At 38.9% G+C, this 21,578-nt stretch overlaps 1 protein-coding gene and 1 long non-coding RNA gene across 2 annotated transcripts; both read left to right on the top strand.

Moving 5' to 3' along the window:
- Positions 1–2,297: 2,297 nt before the first annotated feature.
- Positions 2,298–21,356, top strand: LOC138608439 (class I histocompatibility antigen, F10 alpha chain-like). Its single transcript, XM_069681020.1, has 8 exons — positions 2,298–2,381; positions 8,206–8,472; positions 9,209–9,487; positions 9,923–10,225; positions 10,964–11,062; positions 11,420–11,437; positions 11,572–11,653; positions 20,982–21,356. The coding sequence occupies exons 1-7, from the start codon at positions 2,300–2,302 to the stop codon at positions 11,625–11,627; spliced, it is 1,104 nt and encodes a 367-aa protein (XP_069537121.1). The 5' UTR covers positions 2,298–2,299; the 3' UTR covers positions 11,628–11,653; positions 20,982–21,356.
- LOC138608440 (uncharacterized) lies at positions 5,254–6,416 on the top strand. Its single transcript, XR_011309445.1, has 3 exons — positions 5,254–5,326; positions 5,541–5,716; positions 6,330–6,416. It is a non-coding gene; the product is annotated as an uncharacterized lncRNA (long non-coding RNA).
- Positions 21,357–21,578: the final 222 nt, after the last annotated feature.

The raw sequence follows: 21,578 nt of genomic DNA, 5'->3' as shown, positions 1-21,578 counted from the left end.
TTTGGCATTGCTGAGAGGATCTGGTGCTGCTGACGCGTCCTCGCCGGTAATTTCTTTGCCAAAATGACCAATAATGGTTTGGATGGCTGGTTAAGCATATTGCTGAAGCACTGAGGGGACGCAGTTATCATGAATCAGTGATATTTTTTATTTGTTGAAAATATATTATTGTCATGTTTCATGACAGACTTCACATGACCGCGGGCTGCCAGTTGACAATCACTGCACTATGGATTGTTGTCTGTCATTTATATTTTGATAAGAGCTGTTTTCAATCTCAGAACAAAAGCACAATAAGACTCTACTACATCCTCACGAACTCCATTTGATCTGCATCTGACCTCTGACCTCCCAGAAAGTTAAAACATTTGTGCTCATAGCATCACATTAACCTACAAAATATTATAGAAATTCTGAGCAGCAGGAGATTTAACACGACTTTCACATGTGAACAAAGATGATAAAATAGAATAAAGTCCCCTGTGTCTCCTAATACAATGCTTTTAGATGGGCTGAAACATACTGACTTTACTTTCACTTCCATTGATAACCTCAGTTTTACCGAGTTACACGTGATGTTGATGCTCAGGCTAAATTCCTATTGGCTGTTATGGAGGTTGATGGCTATGGAGGACTGAAACTGCCATAATCAAAAATAAATAAATAAATATCTCAAATAAATAAATAAGTAAATCAAATAATAAAGACAGAAATGTAGAAATAAAGCCTCAATTATCAAATGAATGTTCATGTTCATTTAAAAAAAAAAAAAAAAATTCAGAAATATAAAAATAAATAAATTAAATGTTTTTATTTATTTGACAAATTCCTTATTTTTGTATCAATCTATTCTTTCTGTTTACATTTCAATCTGTTTTTCTTTATTTTCCTATTTATTCATTTATTTCTGTATTTATTCATCCGTATGTAAATGAGTAGGCGTGTCTTGATTGTATCACTTAACAGCCATTGGTTGATCATATGAGAGCCCACAGATCGGTTGTATACGTCTAGCTCCCCACAGTTTCCGGAAATTACTTGAAGAAGCAATGCTAGCCTAGCTATATGCAACTAGCAATGGATGTAAAGCGGCTTTAGGGTGACATAGCTGAAAATGCTTCTCCAAACTTCATGCTATTTCGAGCTGAGGCACAGTTGGAAAATTTGATAGAGTTATCCGAAACCACTGATGGAGAGAGACGTTATGTTGGTTATATCCGGCTGAGAACAATAATCCACACTGCAGTCTAATTTCTGGTTATGGCTCATACTTACGTTGTTCTAGATCGTCCAGGCGATCGGCTGCCTCTTGCAGGAGCTATGAAACAGAGCGTCTGGCAACTATCTGATCAGATGCTAGATCTAGAGGGAGAAGTATAGTCTTACATGAATAGTGTTTTTGGTTCATGAGCTTGGCTCGACTACTGACTACACTTGACAATGAACATAAACATTACATGACGTTATCCTCATGCACTGGTTGAAGCGCTTACCATGTAACTGAAATATTAATTCAGCTCCAACACTGTAACTGTCGATATCCTAGTTTTAACCATTATCAAGTTTACAAGGACAGCTTGCTACCTAACATAGCGTTAGCTTGCTAGGCTGTTGTCAATATTACCTTGATAATGTTGCCAAATTTCCTCAGTTGTGGCGTTTTTCTACACAGCCCTCACCAACTACTGACAGTACCACCATATTTGCAGCTCTGGGCACAGACCTCGTCACATCCACGCAGTACTGTAGTGTGTGGGTTTGATTGCTAATACCTGGATAGCCAAGACACGCCTACTCATTTACATATGGATGAAGAAATACACAAATAAATGTAGACAGAAATGAATAAATACAGAAATAAATAAATAGGGAAATAAAGAAAAACAGATATAAATGTAAACAGAAAAGAATAAATTGGGAAATATTAAATGTGAAAATAAATGAATATAAAAGTAAGGAATTTGTCAAATAAATAAAAACATTAAATTAATTAATTTTATATTATTTATATTATATTAAATTTATATTTCTGAATATATTTATTTATTTTTAAATGAATATGAACATTTATTTGATAATTTATTTATATTTATTTCTGCATTTCTGTATTTATTATTTGATTTACTTATTTATTTGAGATATTTATTTATTTATTAAGGCAAGTAATTTATGGCAGTTTCAATCCTCCATAGTAGTCAGTGCTCCATTTGCTCTCACTTCATTTCACCCTCAGAGCTCGAGCTAGCAGCACGTTTTGTCTTAAGCTCTACAAAGAAACGTATTAGTTTTAAGTTCATCAATGGTGAAGAAGTCACAGGTCCCAATGAAGACTGTGATGCTCCTGACTCTCCTGGGAACAGTCCTACATGACACGGCGGCAGGTGAGGAAAGAATCACTGTAACCCTTTTTTGAGTTGCACAGTATTATACATTATTATGAAGAGTATTATACAGTAGAAGGGGTACACTGTACAGTACTGTGAGTTGCAGTGCATTGTGGGTAAATATCTTCGGACTGCGTGGGTATTACAGTTGTTTGAGTGTACTGTAAATCCACTAACAGTTACTGTTCTGCCCGCGAAAAACGGACCAATTACGTGAAAGCTTGGTTTTAAAGTTTTTTGGAGGGAACACAGCACTTCTTGGGAAGGCAAAGCATTGACTTCCGAAAAACATGTAAGTAAGAAATGTTATTTCCATATTACGTTTTATATGATTTAGTTCAGTTGAGTGTTTTAAACGATTCAGCCAGGTCATCTTTCAACAAGACTGCCAACCTCACATCTATAACATTAACTGCTAGCTAACTTATCTAATGTTGTTAGTCCAACTGAGACTCTAGCCATCTGTAAACTTAATCGCATTTTATTCAATTTAAAACACCAATTTTTATTCCATTTTTATCTGACTCTATTCTAATTCAATAAAAACGGTTTCATCAAGATTTGTATTTATCGTAAGGAGTTAAATGATTTGAGATTCAGCTACAGCTTTTCCGGTGTGCTTCTTGATGCATATCTGCCCTGGTTCTAACCATCTGTCAATTTAAGCAAATTTTCTCAAATATAAAACCCCGGTTTTGACAACATTTTAATTTGACTCTATTTTAATCCTATAAGAGTGTCAAAGATCAAGATTTGTATTTATAGTAAAACAAATTCGATGGTTGGAGATTGAGATACGCCAAACCGGAAGCTGTGCACGGTATGCTCTGTTAGCTAGTTAGTAAGCCTATTAGGAGACAACAGAAGGAGTTGGATATTAACGACGTATTGTCGTCTTATATAGATGCATTTTTGATGTGGATCTCATTTTTGTAAACGTTTTTAAGTCGTCTGTTTATTTCGCTTTCGGATTTTACAGCTGCGGTGAAAGACGGACAACGCCGGCCCGGGTTCAGCCTAAAACGACGAGTTTGGTGAGTAACGTTAGACACCCGACAGATAAAGTGACGTTTGCTGTGTGCGCAATTGATATTTGTTGTTTTTACATGATTTAAGATATTTAACTGGCAAGTGGCCAGGGGTTTTTCGCAAGTCAGGCGAAGCTAACGTGTGTTTACCGAACGTTACTAGCGTGCTGCGTGTTGGTGGTTATCGTTACACGAGTCAATTCATCACAATGGTGTTGCTATACAAGTGCAAGCAGTGTGTTTTCTACACGGGGACGCTTTCAAAATTTTATCATCACGTGAAGGAGCATAGAAACCTTGTGGTTTGGCTGGGTGCCCATGCAAATTTACTACCTTCTTTGCACTTAAATCACATTTGCACCGAAAACACACAAGGGACTCAACACCTGTCAACAGACCCGTGCAAAGCGATGTGAGGACTTGCCTGGTAGAGAGGTGCACAATGACAACACAGAATATATCCAGCCTCTGTGGCCATCTTAAATGGCATATTAGAGACGGAAAAAACATTATATGCCCATTTCCTAATTGTAAAAAATTATTCCATGTGAAGGCATCTTTCTCATCCCACCTAAGTAGAAAACACAAATACTCATTTGATTTCCTGTCAGTCCTGACATTGATGTTTCCAGTCATAGGCCGCAGGATGACGTGAGCATTGAAGGCTGTGATAATGCTGAAGTTCATGATTGCGTCTTTCCTGATAACATAGATCAGGATAAATTCCTCACCAACTTGGCACTGTTTTACTTGAGGATGCAAGCTAAATGCTCTTACCAGCCAGTACTATCCAGATTATAATTGAGGAGTTCCAAGAAGTGTAACGGAGTGACACATGTGATGTCCAAACTTCATGAGGAATTAACAAAGTTAAAAATGCCTGAAAATGACCTTTCTGAAGTCATAAGTGGACAAACAAAGATAATCTGATGAAGATGTATAACGAGGGAGTGTTTAGGTCTGATAAAACACGCAAGACATACTTTAATACGAAATTCAACCATGTCGAGCTTACACAAGTTTATCTTGGAATAGATGCAACTGGAAAGGATCGCTTTTTCCAGTATGTCCCAGTGAAAGAGACATGAAAGGCACTTTTGAGCCACCCATCAGTCAGCAAAATACAATGAGGCAAAGATGCATGCATCTGATGATCCACATTTGTTTGAAGTTGTAAGGGATGGCAAGAATTTTAAAGAAAAACAAATACTTAGCCAGTCTATGTCCTCAGTTTCAATGATTTTGTACCAAGATGCTTTTGAAGTGGCAAACACCCTTGGGTCAGGGAGGAAAAAGCACAAACTACTGGGTGTTTACATGTCCCTCTCTGAAATTGCTCCTCATAATCGATCCTCTATTGACCCCATATAACTCATTTCACTCTGCAGGGAGGAAGATTTTAGTTTTTTGGGCAGGATACACAGGGCCTGGCAACACAGTCAAAATATATCACACTATTTTTTAAATATTTAATTTGATGTAAAACAATGTTTGACTGTTTTTGATTTTTCCAATATAAATTACAGTAGTGTGACATATTTTTGATATTGTTTCATTTAGTAAAATGAGCAAGGTACAGATGGTCTTTTGTCATTCAATTTAAAATGTATAATACTGATTTAATCTTCAAACTTAAAACTGTAATAAAATACATATACATGTAACATATTTATGTAACAATATTCCTATATATATATATATATATACTGTACAGCTTGCAGTAATTGGTCGGGTGTCCCCTACTTGGGGACCTGTGTGTAAGGTACCAACCAACCATCAACTAATATTGGTATAAGTAAACATTGCTTTCTGTCTTCTTTTCCTACCTTTCTGTATTCATTAAGGTCACAACAACCCCGGTCGATGCAGAAGCCAGGCTCTAACTCCCAAGCAGCCCTGGGCTGGTGGCTCTTGGTAAGACTATCAGTAGGTTTGGGCGGTATTACAGTATACCAGGGTATTTACAAGTCCTACTGGTTTTAAAACTCTTACACCGGAACAAGATTAATTCAAACATTACAAATGCAGCCAAATCAGGATCTTTCTAGTGATGATTCCAGTTGTTACATTTTCAGAGTCACTCCTACAACAAGTGTGCCTAAATACATGCAATTTTTATGTTTTGCAGGAGATTCAATTCTGCATGCAAAGAAGCTGATGCTGACGATGGAAAGGGAAAGTCCTTATCCAGCAAACTGACCTACCTGACTTCTCTGCTGCACTGGCTGTCCTGTTCAGCTGCTACTATGTCTCCATCATAGAACAGCAGCAAGAGGCAGCCACGACTTTGGAGTTCATCCAGAGGTAGGCACATCATGCGGTCATTTATTAGTTTACACCCCAAATTACCATAGCAGAAGTGTTGTCAGACTTTAAAGGGATACTCCACTATTTTGTAACGCCAGGATAATGTCAAGCCTGTTAACAGAAGGTTGAGGATGTTTTCCTTCGACCACTATCCAAGACCCCTCAGGATATTCTAGGTTTTCATTCCACCATGTACTTTTTCTGAAAAACTGGAAGCAGACTTCTATTGTTATGAACTAATTGCAATTATTTACATTTTGCACAAAAGGTTTTATTTACCAGTTGTGTGTATTGTTTGTTGTGTGCTATTAGTGTAAGCCTTTCCTCTGGAGTTGGCAAGCCATTCTACTCCATGACAGAGTGACCTGATGATGGGGGATCGCCTCAGCATGCAAATCAGGATCATTACTTTTTATGATCGATTGGTGGATGACTATCCATTTTTAAAAAAGAGGCTTTTAAACTGCAGCTACTCACTGCGCCACCACAACCTAGCTACCACCTAGCAACCATCTTGGGCATCTAATCAGCCACCTATCAATGATAACAGCAAAGAAAATAGAATATTACTATACAGACTATTTAAACAGACTATTTCTTGTATTTACAGGTTTATTGGGAGGATAAACCAGGACAACAGCAAATGCACCTCAAGGGTCCAGGTCAGCCGAAGGAGTGGCAAGACGGTCCAGCGAAAGGTCACAGCCCTGAATCCCTGTGTTGCATCCTTTCTGAAGGACCTTTTAGACTCTGTTTGGCTTAGAGGGCTCCTGAATGCAGATTAAAGTGCAATTTTCCCCCCAAACTGTTCCTGTGGTCATGTTCCTAACTCTACTACTTACAATAAGATACTCTTGATGATGGTTTAATTTGACAACAGCATTTTGTATCCCTATTCACAATATACAGTGTGAAATCTGAGTCCTCTACCAAGATGGTTGTTTTCATCATTCATCAAAAACAAGACAAAATACTGACTCAGTTGATGTATCCAAAGCAAGATCATATTTACACTTACTTTTTATTTCCACGCCTTAATTACAGCTTGTGATAGAGTACCTCTCTTTGTGTGTAGCTGATCCTGAAGTCCGATCTACATGCATTCAGAGAGCAGACGACAGAGCAAGATTTTTAAATCAGAATCAGAATCTGGGTTTATTGCCAAGTAGGTTTACACATACAAGGAACTTGTTTTGGTGATTTTGGTGCAGAACAATTAACACAGAACTAGAATAAAACTAAGTAAAAGACTTAAATAGAATAAGATAAAAAAAAATGGAATAAGAATAAAAAGATAAAAAGCAATACGTATAATACAAATAGCAAATATAACAGGTGTGATTAAAAACTGTACAGGTGTGCAAATGATGAAAACTCACAGAAACCTGTTAGAACAAAAACGTTTAAACCAGGACTAAGAGACGCTCAGTTTATGGTGGAGGGAATGTTAGAATTTAATAAATAATATTAGTTATTTAAAAACAAAATTCTGCAAATAGAAAATGTGTAGAATCACTACATGTGAAATATAAATATGTTGATTAAAGATATAGAGGTGTGTCCATTCACATTTTTCTGAGATTCTCATAATTAACAGAAAATTTCAATCGTACACATAATATTTTTATGAAAGACTAACAGAGTTAATTATATAATACTTTAATTTGAACAAATACATTTACATTAAAGCGAGTTACACAAGAGTCCATTATCTTTTTTATTGATCGAATTCAGTAAAAACATTTATATCCATAAATTTGACATCGACAAACCTCCTGATATTAAGATAAAGATATATAACTAATCGTTCTTTGGATATAAAAAAACAATAACAAAAGAAAAGAGTAAAACCTTCTTCTAAACCAAAGATTAGAAAAACCTGAAGAAATTGAAGTTATCATTGCTCACTACTGATGGTATAAAATATCAGATCACCCAAAATATCAAATAGAAAATAACATTTAATTTATTGAATATGTAAATCAGATTGAATCACGTGTACATTTTGTTCAGAGGTTTGAGATTTCAGATTTCAAACTAATAAGATAACGAGTGTAAACTGCTAAAGAAGTTTCCTGAAGATTGAATGAAGACACAAACTGGAAATCAAAGTGGAGTTTCACTTCACACTAAGATATCCAGCACTAGATAAAAAGATGATTTATGACAGACTGTTTGATGTCAGTGAAAGTCAGGTACACGACTGCATGAGCTGAATTTATGACTTGTTAAATATTTCCTTTCAGAATAAAAACATTTTGAAGACACATTCATCAGAAATATTAGAATAAAAAGTTCAAGAGAAACTTTGTTTTTAAATCTACACAAACATTGTTTTAGTGTTTATTGACTGCAAAGAGATGATGAGCTTGTGTTGAATGTGCTGTAGTTCTTTTTGATTCTGTGTGCTGGATCATTAAATTGTTCAGTGATTCATTAAAGTGTCAAATAAAACCTGAAATGATCACATGAACTTTTTCTTACAGTGCCTCACTCTCTGAAGTATTTCTTCACTGGGTCTTCTGGAGTCCCAAACTTCCCACAGTTTGTAGCTGTTGGGTATGTTGATGACATTCAGATAGATCACTATGACAGCAACACCAGGAGAGCAGAACCCAAACAGGACTGGATGAGAACAGGCACAGCAGAGATAGCCGACTACTGGCAGAGGGAGACTGAGTACCGTCAGGGTCAACAGCAGGCCTCCAAAGTCAACATAGAAACTGCAAAACAGCGCTTCAACCAAACTGGAGGTTTGTTCATGTTTAACTTTCTACTGATGAAATGTTGTTTATATTTTCATCCTGTATTTTAGACAGATGTGACCACACACACACACACACACACACACACACACACACACACACACACACACACACACTCTCTCTCTCTCTCTCTCTCACACACAGTCAGACTCACAGAAACATCACTGACACTCAGACTGCTGGATGCTGCTAAACTGCCCTGATGCAGCGTTTCTGTCCATCCCATAATAACCTTCAGAGATTATTAACCCTTTATCTCCACTAGATTAGACCAGAATAACTCGACTGGGCTGCCCACAGTCAGTCGGTCCATATGAACTCTCCTGTAGAAAACCTGTTGATCACAACAGCTCTACAACACACAGCTGATAGAGGAACGTCAGCGCCTGGTTTCTAAAACTAAGGTGCAGGACTGTAAATGGGACACAGGCTGCTTGTGCTGGGTCCGCACATGAGAGGAGGCGCAGCGTGTGTTAATGAACGTGGCTGACAGGACGACATGATGAATGTGTGATTGTGATCAGAGGTTTAAAAAGTGTAACAGCTCGACTCTGCTGCACTGACCACACTGTGTCCATGATATATAAAGAGCAGAAACACAGATCAGACTGAGACTCTCCTTCAGTGGAAGCTTCTAGAGCAGCAGGATGTGAACTGTGTTAGGATGTCACTCTGTTTTCCCTCTCTCTCTCTCTCTCTCTCTCTCTCTCTCTCTCTCTCTCAGGTGTCCACATTAACCAGAAGACGTACGGCTGTGAGTGGGATGATGAGACTCAAGACGTTTATGGTTTCAGGCAGGAGAGTTATGATGGAGAAGACTTCATAGCATTAGACCTGAAGACGCTGACATGGATCGCTCCAATACCACAGGCTGTCATCACCAAACACAAGTGGGATAGTAAAACAGCTGAAATAGCACAGGAAAAGAACTACCTCACCCAGATTTGCCCTGAGTGGCTGAAGAAGTATGTGGACTATGGGAGGAGCTCTCTGCTGAGAACAGGTAGAATCACATGACCTGATGTGTTTTTATTAGCACAACGTTCATACACCTCTTCTCTTCCTGACATGACAATAAATGTTACACACATTTCTCTTTCTCTCCTGCTCTCTCTTCATCTTTCTGCTTCTCTCTCTCTGTTCCTACTTTTTATATCTCTTTCTCTCTGCTGCATATCTGTACATCTACATTTCTCTCTCTGTCTCTCTACTTTTTATTCTCACTCTTTTGTCTCCTTTTGTCTTTTTCCTTCCTCTGCCCTCCCATATTTATATCATTTACACTCCAGTGAGCTTCATTTTCTTTGCATAGGTACTATAAATATAATCTTGATGTTAGTAAGGCATTGAAATACATAACATCAAACAGGATTTATGATATTAATTAACATTAAATGATGATAAAGAAACTATAATCTGTCTTTCTCTCTCTCTCCAGACCTCCCCTCAGTGTCTCTCCTCCAGAAGACTTCCTCCTCTCCAGTCAGCTGCCACGCTACAGGTTTCTACCCTTACAGCGCCGTGATGTTCTGGAGGAAAGATGGAGCGGAGCTTCATGACGACGTGGACCACGGAGAGATCCTCCCCAACCACGACGGATCCTTCCAGATGAGTGTCGAGCTGAAGCTTCCATCAGAGTCCTCTGCAGACTGGGGGAAGTACGAATGTGTGTTTCAGCTCTCTGGTGTGAAGGAGGACATCGTCACCAAGCTGGACAAAGTCGCGATCAGGACCAACGAAGGTAAGACTGGAGTCAGAGGGGATGAGAGTGGGAAGTTCACTGTAACAGTCCTGTGTTGGAAGGGAAGTTTTGTTTCCTTATATTGTTTTTCACTCACTTTCATCAAGTTTTTTCTACATTTAATAAACAGTTTGAAGGCTGAGATTAGTATGAAACCAATGTAAGTGTCCACCTCTGGACCCTGACAGCAAAACAATAAAAGAATAAAAAGAAACTTTTATCAGATTTAAATGATTTGTTTCAAAGGATTATAGATGACTGCAGCTGTTTGTGCTGTCTGTCCGCTCTTTACTGACCTTTGATCAACACAGACAAATGTCAATAATGAAACACAAAAAAGTGTTTTTGTTCAGTTTATATTTTTGATAAAGACTTCTTTTTATTTACCTCCAATAGAAGACATTTTTTAGAAAGTTGTCTGAAGATTATTGTAAAAAGAATTTACTCAAACAAGTTCAGAGTGTTTTTTTTTCAGTCATTGTGTAACCATTTACATGTTCAGAGATTATAGGCACTGTATTTTACTTCATGTCAGTTTTAGGAGATGAGTTCATGGACTTGTTCAAAGATTCAGCATCAATACAGTAATTATCTACAGACAGGATGAGAGTTAACATCAGCAGCACAAACAAACTGTGCTTATATTCAGGATTATGGTCTGACTGGCAGATGTTCTTCTCTTTCACCTGCTTCACCTGCTCAGGTTGTGACTGTGTTTTGTTGTTTTCTGCTCAACAGGGAATTCCATGCACGTGACCATCGGCATCATTGCTGCAGTGCTTGTTCTTGCTCTCGCCCTCATCGCTGCCGTTGTGTTCATGTTGAAGAAGAGGAATGGTGAGAGACCAAAGCAGAAACATGAAGTCATTTTATTTTCTGTATTTTCTTTCTAGACTTTTTTTCTGTCCAGTTTGCAAAAGTGAAACAAATGATCTTCTTAACATTTAAAATGTGTTTTTATCAACGTTAAGCGCTGTAAGACCCAGAAACAGTTTAATTATAATTTGACTGCAGCACGATGATGTAAGGAAGAGGCCATCAGAAAAGAAATAGTGTAAGATTTAAACAAAAGTCATAAGGATTTATTTATCAGTGTGAGTTGGTATTAGAGAGGATCATCACTGGACTGAAGGTGACACTGTCTGAAATATTTAACGGTTACATCTTTAATAATGTGTTTGTATTTATTTTCAGCCAAACGCCCTCCATCTCGTAAGTACAACCTGTTTTATTCTATTCACTCTGAGCTGAAACGCTCTCTTTGTATTAAAGCGGTTTTCTGGAGTGTTATCTGTTGTGATATTATATATCTGCTGCTTGTTAACATTGTGCTTCTGACCTCACAGCTGTGAACAACCCTGTCGTGGAGCAAGAAAAAATGCTTGAGAATCAAAATGCCTAAAAGACAAACACACCACCCTGAACACAGTGAGTAGCATCACATTGTCACAGTTTGGATTTGGAAACACAGCATGGCTGCTTCCCAAGTCTCTGAAATTTCATCCATGCTTCCTTTACTTGCGTCGTTCACTTGCGTCTTAGTCCCTCCCACCAGAGATGCATGGAGAGACGCAAGGAAACCAAGAGAGGAGAGAGGAAACGAGGGAATGTTTTTTAAGAGACATGAGACGTCCTTTCTGATTAAGCGTCACGTGCTGCGACGTCTGTTTGTGATGATCGCGTCAGCTGATCACCGCTGGATCAGCTGTCAGTCTGCTTTAACAGCTGTTTGTGTCTGCACACATGTGCACTGTATTAATTCTAATAACAGACACAGTAACAGTGTTTTCTCTCTGTAACCTGTTACCTGTGTAACAAACACCTGCACATGAAGAACAGGCTGCAGTCTGTGTTCCTGCTGCAGAGCCATACGGACATTTCCTACAGCACTGTGTCTTTATATTATTTTACTTTATAATACTTCAGGTATTTTTTATTTATTAAATTTAATAGAAATTAATCTGTTTTTGCTACTTTTGATTTTTAGACAATTAACTTATTTTTACTCAGATGTTGACCCAGAAAACAAATCAAATCTGCAGTTATTCACTGCATTTTATATATTTTACGACAAGTTATGATCAATATTTCGTTCTAACGATCACAGGTTGTCAAATACCGACTCATTATACCGACGTTGTCGGTTTCAAGGCGCCCTGTAAAGTCTGTTTTAAGGTCCGCTTCCTCTCTGCGGTATGAAACTCCGGTGATGTTGTGAAGTTTCGATTGATGATTGAAGCAAACATATTTTAGGTCTCAATGACTTTTAATATTCAGCTTTGTGGAAACTTACTCTGCAAACATTCATGAAGTTATTTTGTTTTTGATTTCGTGTTTGTTTTTTCTTCTTCAGGTTTATGGATACGTTTTGCACTGGAACAAGCAGCGCTTCCAGCACATTGTCCTGGGAATTTATTGGTTATTCATCACATGAAATGAGCTGATCAGGGTTGGAAATCTGGATTTAGATGCTTATTGATTGAAATGCAGAGAAAACAAGTTTGAAAATTAGTTGATCAACGCTGTACAAATCTCCTCAAACATAAAAGACGTTTAAAAAAAGTGGCCTTTCTTTTGATGCTTTAACTTTGGTTATTGAAATGAGGGTGATTATTTTTTTCTTGGTGAGAAGTTAAACAACAACAATCAATCCATAAAAGCGTCTCACTTCTCTTCATATTTACATTATAAATATTTTGTGTGCTTTTAAAACAAATCCGCCGTAGTTACAGTTTGAAGCTTCTGGTTTTGGGAGCTTTGTGCTTAAATTGATGTTGGTAAAACACACGTTATTCTACATTTATAAACACACACACATTCACACACCATCCTATTTTCAGATCAATACTCAGAAGGTCTATAATATCATAATATATACATTAACAATACAGATATTTGTGAATAGGTGGAAATAGTCTTTACTTTTTATACAAAAAAAGCCATTGTTTGGTTTTCTGGTTGTATTTGGTCAGTGGTAGCAAAACTACAAATAAATCAGCAACATCCAAAAACATGCTGAATGAGTGAACACACACACACACACACACACACACACAAAATAAAAAAACATTTATTTTGCAGTTGTGTAAATATTGTTTGTATGTTTCTGTAAAGCTGATGAAATGTTTTGATTGATAAGGCTCGAGCTAAATATAATTTATGTGTTTAAGGTTTTTCATGATTCATTAGGACCATGTTGTTGTTGTTTTCCATAATATCTGAATTCAATATGAAGGATGCAGAGGTATGATAGCATCTCAGTACGATGTGATCAAATTGTAATGTTTTGATTTTAGTTTCAGACGAGATGTTTAAGGGCTGTGGGATTTTTAAATCTTCTCAGCGAGCTGTTAGGAAGCTTCAGTAAATGTTTTTTTCTACAATTCAGAAGAAGAAACGTTTTATCTTGAGTTGTGTTAACACAGAAATTTAACATCAATCACTTCTTGTGTTGGGTGTACATCGCAAACAAGTTGCCTGTCAATTTGATTGTTTTTGTACTTTAATCTTGCTTTTCAATAAAACCCCTAAAAATCCAAATGTGTCTTTTTGTAATGCCTCATACAGTCACTGAATGAATGTGGTTCTGACTTGTAGATGTTAAACTTTATTGAAACTTAGTTCTGTAAACATGTTTTTATTTTGTTTTATTTTTTTATTAGTTTAAGACTTTGCAGACTCATCCTTCCAACCGTGGCTTACATCTGGTTCATTCCAGAATTATGGGCACGTTTCGCGTCTCCCAGATAAACCTTTTGTAATTTAAAAAAAACGTTATTAAATCAGTTGACGATAATTACACTAAATGGAGCGACGGCTGCGAGCTGGTTCATGCATCACCTGACAAACACTTCTTCCCAACGTCTAGTTGAGCTGTAAGATTTCCAGTGTCTCCCTCTGCTCTGTCATTGCCACCGCTGCCCTGCACCAGGACTGCGCTCATACTTTCAGCCCCACCACCACCCCAGCATCCACCTGCAGGCTCCGGCTAGAGAGGTTTAAGATATTATCTCATCACTCCTCAAATCTCTGCATGTAAAATAAATCTGAGGAGTGATGAGGGCGGAGCCTAGATGCAAACATAAACTATGTTCTGCCACTAATAGTAAAGTTTGATGCATATCTGTGACACAATTTATACTCTGATCAGCCATTACATTATGACGACTGACAGGTGAAGTGAATTACATTGATTATCTCGTTACCATGGCACCTGTCAGTAGGTGGGATATGTTAGGCAGCAGGTGAACATTTTGTCCTTGAAGTTGACGTGTTGGAAGCAGGAAAAAATGGGCAAGCATGAGGATGTGAGCGACTTTGACAAGGGCCAGACTGTGATGGCTAGACGACTGGGTCAGAGCATCTCCACAACTGCAGCTCTCGTGGGGTGTTCCCGGTCTGCAGCGGTCAGAACCGACCAAAAGACGTCCAAACTGGTGAACCAGCGACAGGGTCATGGACAACCAAGGCTCACTGATGCATGTGAGGAGCGAAGGCTGGCCCGTGTGGTCTGATCCAGCAGAAGAGCTACTGTAGCTCAGACTGCTCAGAGAGTTGATGCAGGTTCTGATGGAAAGGTGTCAGAACTCACAGAGCATCACAGTTTGTTGTGTATTGAGCTGCGTAGCTGCAGACTGGTCAGTGTGCCCATGCTGACCTCTGTCCACCGGTTAAAGCGCCTACAATGGGCACGTGAGCATCAGAACTGGACCACGGAGCAATGGAAGAAGGCGGCCTGGTCTGATGAATCATGTTTTCTTTTACATCATGTGGATGGCCGGCTGCGTGTGCGTCTGTTACCTGGGGAAGACATGGCACCAGGATGCACTATGGGAAGAAGGCAGTGTGATGCTCTTTGGCAATGTTCTGCTGGGAAACCTCGGGTCCTGCCGTTCATGTAGACGTTACTGTGACACGTACCACCTCCCTAAACATTGTTACAAACCAAGTTTATGGAAACAGTGTTCCCTAATGGCAGTGGCCTCTTTCAGCAGGATAATGCGCCCTGCCACACTGCAAACATGGTTCAACGACGAGTTCAAGGTGTTGACTTGGCCTCCAAAGTCCCCAGATCTCAATCGAGCATCTGTGGGATGTGCTGGACAAACAGGTCTGATCCATGGAGGCCCCACCTCGCTGCTTACAGGACTTAAAGGATCTGCTGATGACGTCTCAGTGCCAGATACCTCAGCACACCTTCAGAGGTCGAGTGGAGTCCGTGCCTCGACGGGTCAGGGCTGTTTTTGGCGGCAAAAGGGGAGCTACACAATATTAAGCAGGTGGTCATAATGTTATGGCTGGTGTACATAAAATATTGATTAAATGACTCCCATCCCACCCAATACTGAATGTGTTTGGCCATTGACCGTGATTGATAGAGTCAAATGTTAATCACATTTCAATCAGGAGAGACGTCATTAAGATTGAACAATTATTTATTTACAAGTTTGGAAAGAATGAAATGTGCAAAGTCTTTGGCGATTAGACTCCATCGTGATGCCTTCATGTACCTGAAGGAGTAGAGAGGCTGAGAGCAGGATGGGATACCCCCCGATGGAGTCTCGACACTGGTGGTGGTGATGATGGTGAAGACAGGATGAGCTGAGGAGCTGGATTGGAGGTGAACGGAGTGGAGGAGGGTCGCAATGATCGAGCTGAAACGACAAACTGTCTGCGGGAGAGAACAGCTTTAAAATTTGACAGCAGAGGGATGATTGGTCGACAGACGTGGAGGCTAACTCTGGTTGGTTTAGTGTCAGGGTTTGGACTAAAACAAAAAGGGAGAGGACCCAAGGTGCAGACAAAAACAAAAAGTTTAATTAACAAAAGACAAAAGGGCAACAAACAAAAGCTTACTGTGAAACAGTCCAGGTCGAAATCCAACAAAAATATCCAACTGAAAGGTAAAACCAAAAATCCAACAGAAACATCGGGAGTCACAGGAAAGTCCAGGTACAGGTTCGGGTAACAGGATCACTGACAAGGATCCGGGATAAAGTTGACGACGAACTGACAATGACACAAGGGAGCACAAAGACTAAATAAACTTGGGAGGTGAAGCTAATTAGACACAGGTGAGACAATCAAGGGCAGGTGAAAACAATCTGAAAGGTGGGAAACAGAACGGAGGGAAGTAAAACAAGACGTGACATACAAGGGGCAAGAACTACAAAATAAAACAGGAAACACTAGGAACCAAACTCAGGACTGACAGGACTACAAAGTAAAACAGGAAATAATCTCAATGAAATGCACAACTAAACCAGACTAAACCAAGACAGAACACAATATACAAACTAAACAATAACAACTCATGACAACAAGAGACAAAGTGACTGAGGAAAAAAAAGGAAATAATATCAAAACACCAAAATACAGATCAACAACATAACTACACTAGAATGACTCATGACATTTAGTTCTCCAATTGTAAACGCCCATGATCAGCTGATCACCAGACAGAGAGGGAGAGAGAGAGAGAACGAGACATGCTGAATGATGGCTAATGGATGAATGAACGAGTATAAACAGTCTTCCTTCTTGAACTTACGCTGAGCTACATTTAAGGATTTTGCACAATTTTAAAATGATTATAGTTTCTGTGTCTTCTTACTGTAAAGAGTACAGCTGTGGTATACCATTCCAGGTTGAGGAAATGTAATCATTTCTGTTCTCGGTAGATGAAGCTGTCAGCAGCTGAGAGGCGATGAAAATACAGGCCATCGCATGATGCTGACCCCTGTAGATGACACAGAAGGAAAAATGCAGGGCAGACGGGCAGAGTGGCAGCAAAGACACGCGCAGGTATTGGAGAGAAGCGCGGCGGAGGTGACGAGCAAAACGGCAGAGACTTGAACAGATGACACCCCCACAAAGTCCTGAGTCAGACCCTCAACCACGGACATCCAGGTGAGTGTAGCGCAGGGTTAGATGAGTGCAGGACCATGAGTGTTTCATGATCTTTAAGTTATAGGTCAAATGACAAAAGTGTAGTTCTTTGTTAGGACTGTCAGCTTGATACCATGTAATGAACTTTAACCCCCGGGTTTTGTGTCTTAAAGGAAAAGTTCACCCAATAATTAAAAGTAATTCAGTCATTATCTGCTCACCCACATGCTGATGGAAAATCTGGTGACGTTTCTTGTCTCCAAAACATTTCTGAAGCTTCACAGAAAAACAGCGTTGGAGCATTCGTCTAAACAACTGAAGCAGCTGGGGAAACAGAAAAACAACAAATGGCTCCATACAGCTCATCCAGTGTAACTCAAGTCTCCTGAAGCCTCAAGATCCCAAAGGATGTGAAAAGACGTTATTTAAGACCAAAAGAGAGACATTATTTATACTCTTTTTAAAGGTGAAATCTTTGTCGTAGCTTTAAGATAAAAGGCTGTAAATAGGCTCAAGTGGTGAGGACGTTCAAGGAAATGCAGTTTTAGCTCTTCATCTCACGGCCCAGGAGGTTGCTACCTTTGAGAAGCTTTAAAGTTTAACTTTGAAATGAAACAGTGGTTGTAGTGACTCATTTTCAATACAACTACATTTATCTAAAACAAGCCACTGAGGGGGAACTGGAGCAAGTTTAGACGCTTGTTCTTGTTGAAACAAGAAAAACAATATCCAATGTGCTGTCACTTATTACACAGGTGAGCCATTTATTTTATGTTGTGTTTTTTAAAGATGATGTTTTTGGCCTTTGCTTTTATTAGACAAGACAGTGAATAGAGTCAGAAATGTGGGAAGAGAGAGTGGGGACGACATGCAGCAAAGGGCCGAGGGTCGGGGTCAAGCCCGGGGTCGCTGCGTCGAACACTGAGCCTCTGTACATGGGACGCACGATTTAACTGCTGAGCTAAACCAACACCCCAACAGTGATCAATTTATTTACACTTTAATTCATATTAATATCAGCAAAATTCTCTTTGAATTCACTAAAAGGTTTAATTTAATGAATACGAAATAAATCATAAACCTGATAAACTCACAGTAACTCACTGACACAGTCAAAGTTTCCAATTCACACACCTGCCTGCAATTACCTGTAGCTTGTCTTTATGCTCAGTCTAAACCAAGGCTTCATCAGGTGTTTCTTCACAGAATTATATACATATTTACACACAACAGCCTTTATTAATGAGTGGCTCATACAAAGATAGAATCAACACAAATAAAAACTTCATTATGGCTCCAACAGTGGTTATTAGAAAGCTTAAAGGTAAAGGTGCAGATTTCAAGGTGTCTAATTTTAATTGTATCATTAGTTGTGTTTTAATGTTTCACTTGATCATTTAAAATCATCAAACCCTCCTTCACAACATTGGACACTCTTTTCTTTCTGAACACAGTTGTTGTGGGATGCTGGTGTGTCTCTGTGTCCTGTTCGGTCGAACACAACATCTCTGTTAAAGAGAGGATCTCCTGTCTGTGCAGTTGCTTTTTTTATGTGGTGAACTTATTTGTTCTTCTCTTAAAACAGCACCAGTCAGATTTCATAGGTGAGTAAAATATAAAAGCTGAAGATAATTTAATAATCTGGAGCTCCAAACTGTTTATTGTTTTGGCCTCTTTTCTTTTAAAGTGTTTTTATTGTCAGTTTTCTTTCAGATGTTCCATCATTACAGCGTGTGTGTGTGTGTGTGTGTGTGTGTGTGTGTGTGTGTGTGTGTTAATGGTTACTGTGGACGTTACTTTAGAGTTTAACTGTCCCCATTTTTACTAAAACTTGTACACATTCATTTTTAAGTTCTTCTAAAACAACAGTAAACAGTTATGTGTTTATTTGTCTGTTGGAGGTTCATAGTTCAATAACATCAAAACATTATAGAGAAAGTTCACTCTGATGTAAGGCTGATGGTAAATAGTTAATAGCAGTAATAGATTCCTCAGTGTGTACTATACTGACAGAGAAAGCTTGGTTCTCTTGTTCATGCCGTGGCGCAGACAGTGCCTACATGTACCAGGATGCATTGCGAGCCAGAACCCACAGCCTTGGCCTCACTCTGCTGCCCGTCTTCAGCGTTATACTCAGCTCAAAGAAATACGCCTACATATTAAATTGTATGTAAATGCGTGTCTGTAACATTCTTTGTGCTCATATTTACGGATTACATTTTTGCTTTCTGAAGCTTGTTTTGAAATACAAGAGAGACTAAAAGTCTGAGCTGGAATAGCCTGAAATCTTTCAGGGGAAGAGACTACGTCAGCTGACGGAGCTGGTGCCGGAGTAACCACAGAGCATGCTGCTGTTTAGAGCTGCAGCCCAGAAACACAGAGAACACAAGCAACACATTCAGACACTTTTCACACTTTATACCAACTCAGACAGAAAGAGATGAGGTTCAGTGAAGTTTCCCTTTAAAGGATTTCTCAGGAGTTCAGCTCTCTCAAAGATAGTCTATCTCTTGGTTTCATGCAGCAGAGACGCTGTTTGTTTCTATTCTTCTTCATCTGATCAGTGATGTGAGTAGAATCATGTACTGTCACTATCTTCAAATGACTCAGGTCACATACTCAGGTGATTTCCGATTAGCAGTTGAACGACAGATACATAAATGTCCACAGGGGGCGCTGTGACATCACTGACGTCTCTGTCAAGGTGAACTCAGTGATAACCTATGGACTGTTTAAGAGTGTTATTGCAGCAGGTGAAACATTACTCATGTTCGTATCTGCTTCCACGCAATAAAATGTTGCAGCCAGTGGAGTCGCCTCCTGCTGGCCATTAGAAAGAATGCAGGTTTAAGGTTCCTCCACAACTGGCTTCACTTCTTCAAGTTAAGGCCACGTTCACCTCTTATGTACAGGCTTATAATTAACTCAGGTGTTGATCCGCAGTGAGCATGAAGAGATTCTGTCAACCAGAGTTTACGTGTCAATGTCACAAAAATATAAATGTAACATCTAGATAAAAGATGTGACACTTATATTGATCTGTGTGTGTTCTGTTAACGACTGATTTAATGATTCAAAAGTGGGGATTGAAACAGAGTTTACAGCATCAAAGCCAGAGAGAAATGAAAACCAGCATCAGGTGTTCAAACATCAGCAGAGGTGTCACATTTCTCCTGTTGGAGCAGTTTTCAGCGTACACAGCTCCAAATCACTTCAGCAGCATTGAACCTGTCAGACAGAGCTGACCTGATCTGATGTTTGAGAAGCTCTCTGACTCTCTTTCTGCTTTCAGTTTACTGCTTTGGTTCTTGTTTTCAAAGACAAACTGTGAGTCAAAATGTTTCATTTAAACTATCTTTAGTTAAATTGTAATGATTGTCCTGACAGTTAGTTAGTTTGTGCTCAGACCTGTGTGAAGGCCTCGACTGACATGTTACACACAACACAGATATAAAAGTAAATCACTTGATATTGACTTTAAAGAATATAAGATGTCTCCCTCCATCACATTTAATAACCTCATTTAATGTTATGATTGTGCACAGATGTATTTAAATATCAGATAATAACAGACCTCATGAGTACAATGGTTCTGCTGTACATCAACTGCAGGTTTGAGCCACTAGGGGGAGCACCTCCCCACATTTACTCTCTATAACACGTCTGAAACAACACTTCGCTTGTTGTTTGTTGTTTGTATTTGGATCAGAGCTGTTTTTAATCTCAGAACAAAAGCACAATAAGACCGACTGCATCCTCACAAACTCCATTTGATCTGTATCTGACCTCTGACCTCCCAGAAAGTTAAAACATTTGTCCACATTTTGATTTCATGTTTATTTTTTCTTCTCTGTTTTTTCTTCTTCAGGTTTATGGATAAGTTACAAGCAGCGCTTCCAACACGTTCTCCTGGGAATTTATTCCACCTTAACCCTAATGTGCACAGTGTTGCCTGCACCTGTGCACACACATAGACATACACACACACACACACACACACACAATATAAAAACATAATAACAAAATTTAATTTCCAGTTGTGTAAATATTGTTTGTATATTTCTGTAAAGCTGATGAAATGTTTTGATTGATAAGGCTCGAGCTAAATATAATTTATGTGTTTAAGGTTTTTCATTATTTATTAGGATTATGTTGTTGTTGTTTTCCATAATATCTTAAGTCAATATTAAGGATTCAGAGGTATGATAGCATTTCAGTACGATGTGAACAAGTTGTAATGTTTTGATTATAGTTTAGTGCCTACATGTACCAGGATGCATTGCGAGCCAGAACCCGCAGCCTTGGCCTAGCTCTGCTGTCTTTCTTCACAATATATCCATACCATGTATGGAACACTTTGGATTGTTGTTTTGTTGTTTATATTTGGATCAGAGCTGTTTTCAGTCTCAGAACAAAAGCACAATAAAACTCTACTACATCCTCATAAACTCCATTTCATCTGTAT

This window comes from Semicossyphus pulcher, unplaced genomic scaffold (genome assembly GCF_022749685.1).
Source record: "Semicossyphus pulcher isolate SPU_LCO1_2020_fin unplaced genomic scaffold, fSemPul1.0.p SCAF_5, whole genome shotgun sequence".
NCBI lineage: Eukaryota > Metazoa > Chordata > Actinopteri > Labriformes > Labridae > Semicossyphus > Semicossyphus pulcher.
The sequence above is the reverse complement of the archived record's forward strand: the minus strand, read 5'-3'. Positions and strand labels throughout refer to the sequence as shown.

Bases quoted from the DNA above. Each gene is read 5' to 3' on its own strand.
- LOC138608439 (XM_069681020.1), top strand. From the start codon at position 2,300: ATGGTGAAGAAGTCACAGGTCCCAATGAAGACTGTGATGCTCCTGACT. The intron at 2,382-8,205 runs GTGAGGAAAGAA...TTTTTCTTACAG, and splicing joins CCTACATGACACGGCGGCAG to TGCCTCACTCTCTGAAGTAT. The intron at 8,473-9,208 runs GTTTGTTCATGT...TCTCTCTCTCAG, and splicing joins GCGCTTCAACCAAACTGGAG to GTGTCCACATTAACCAGAAG.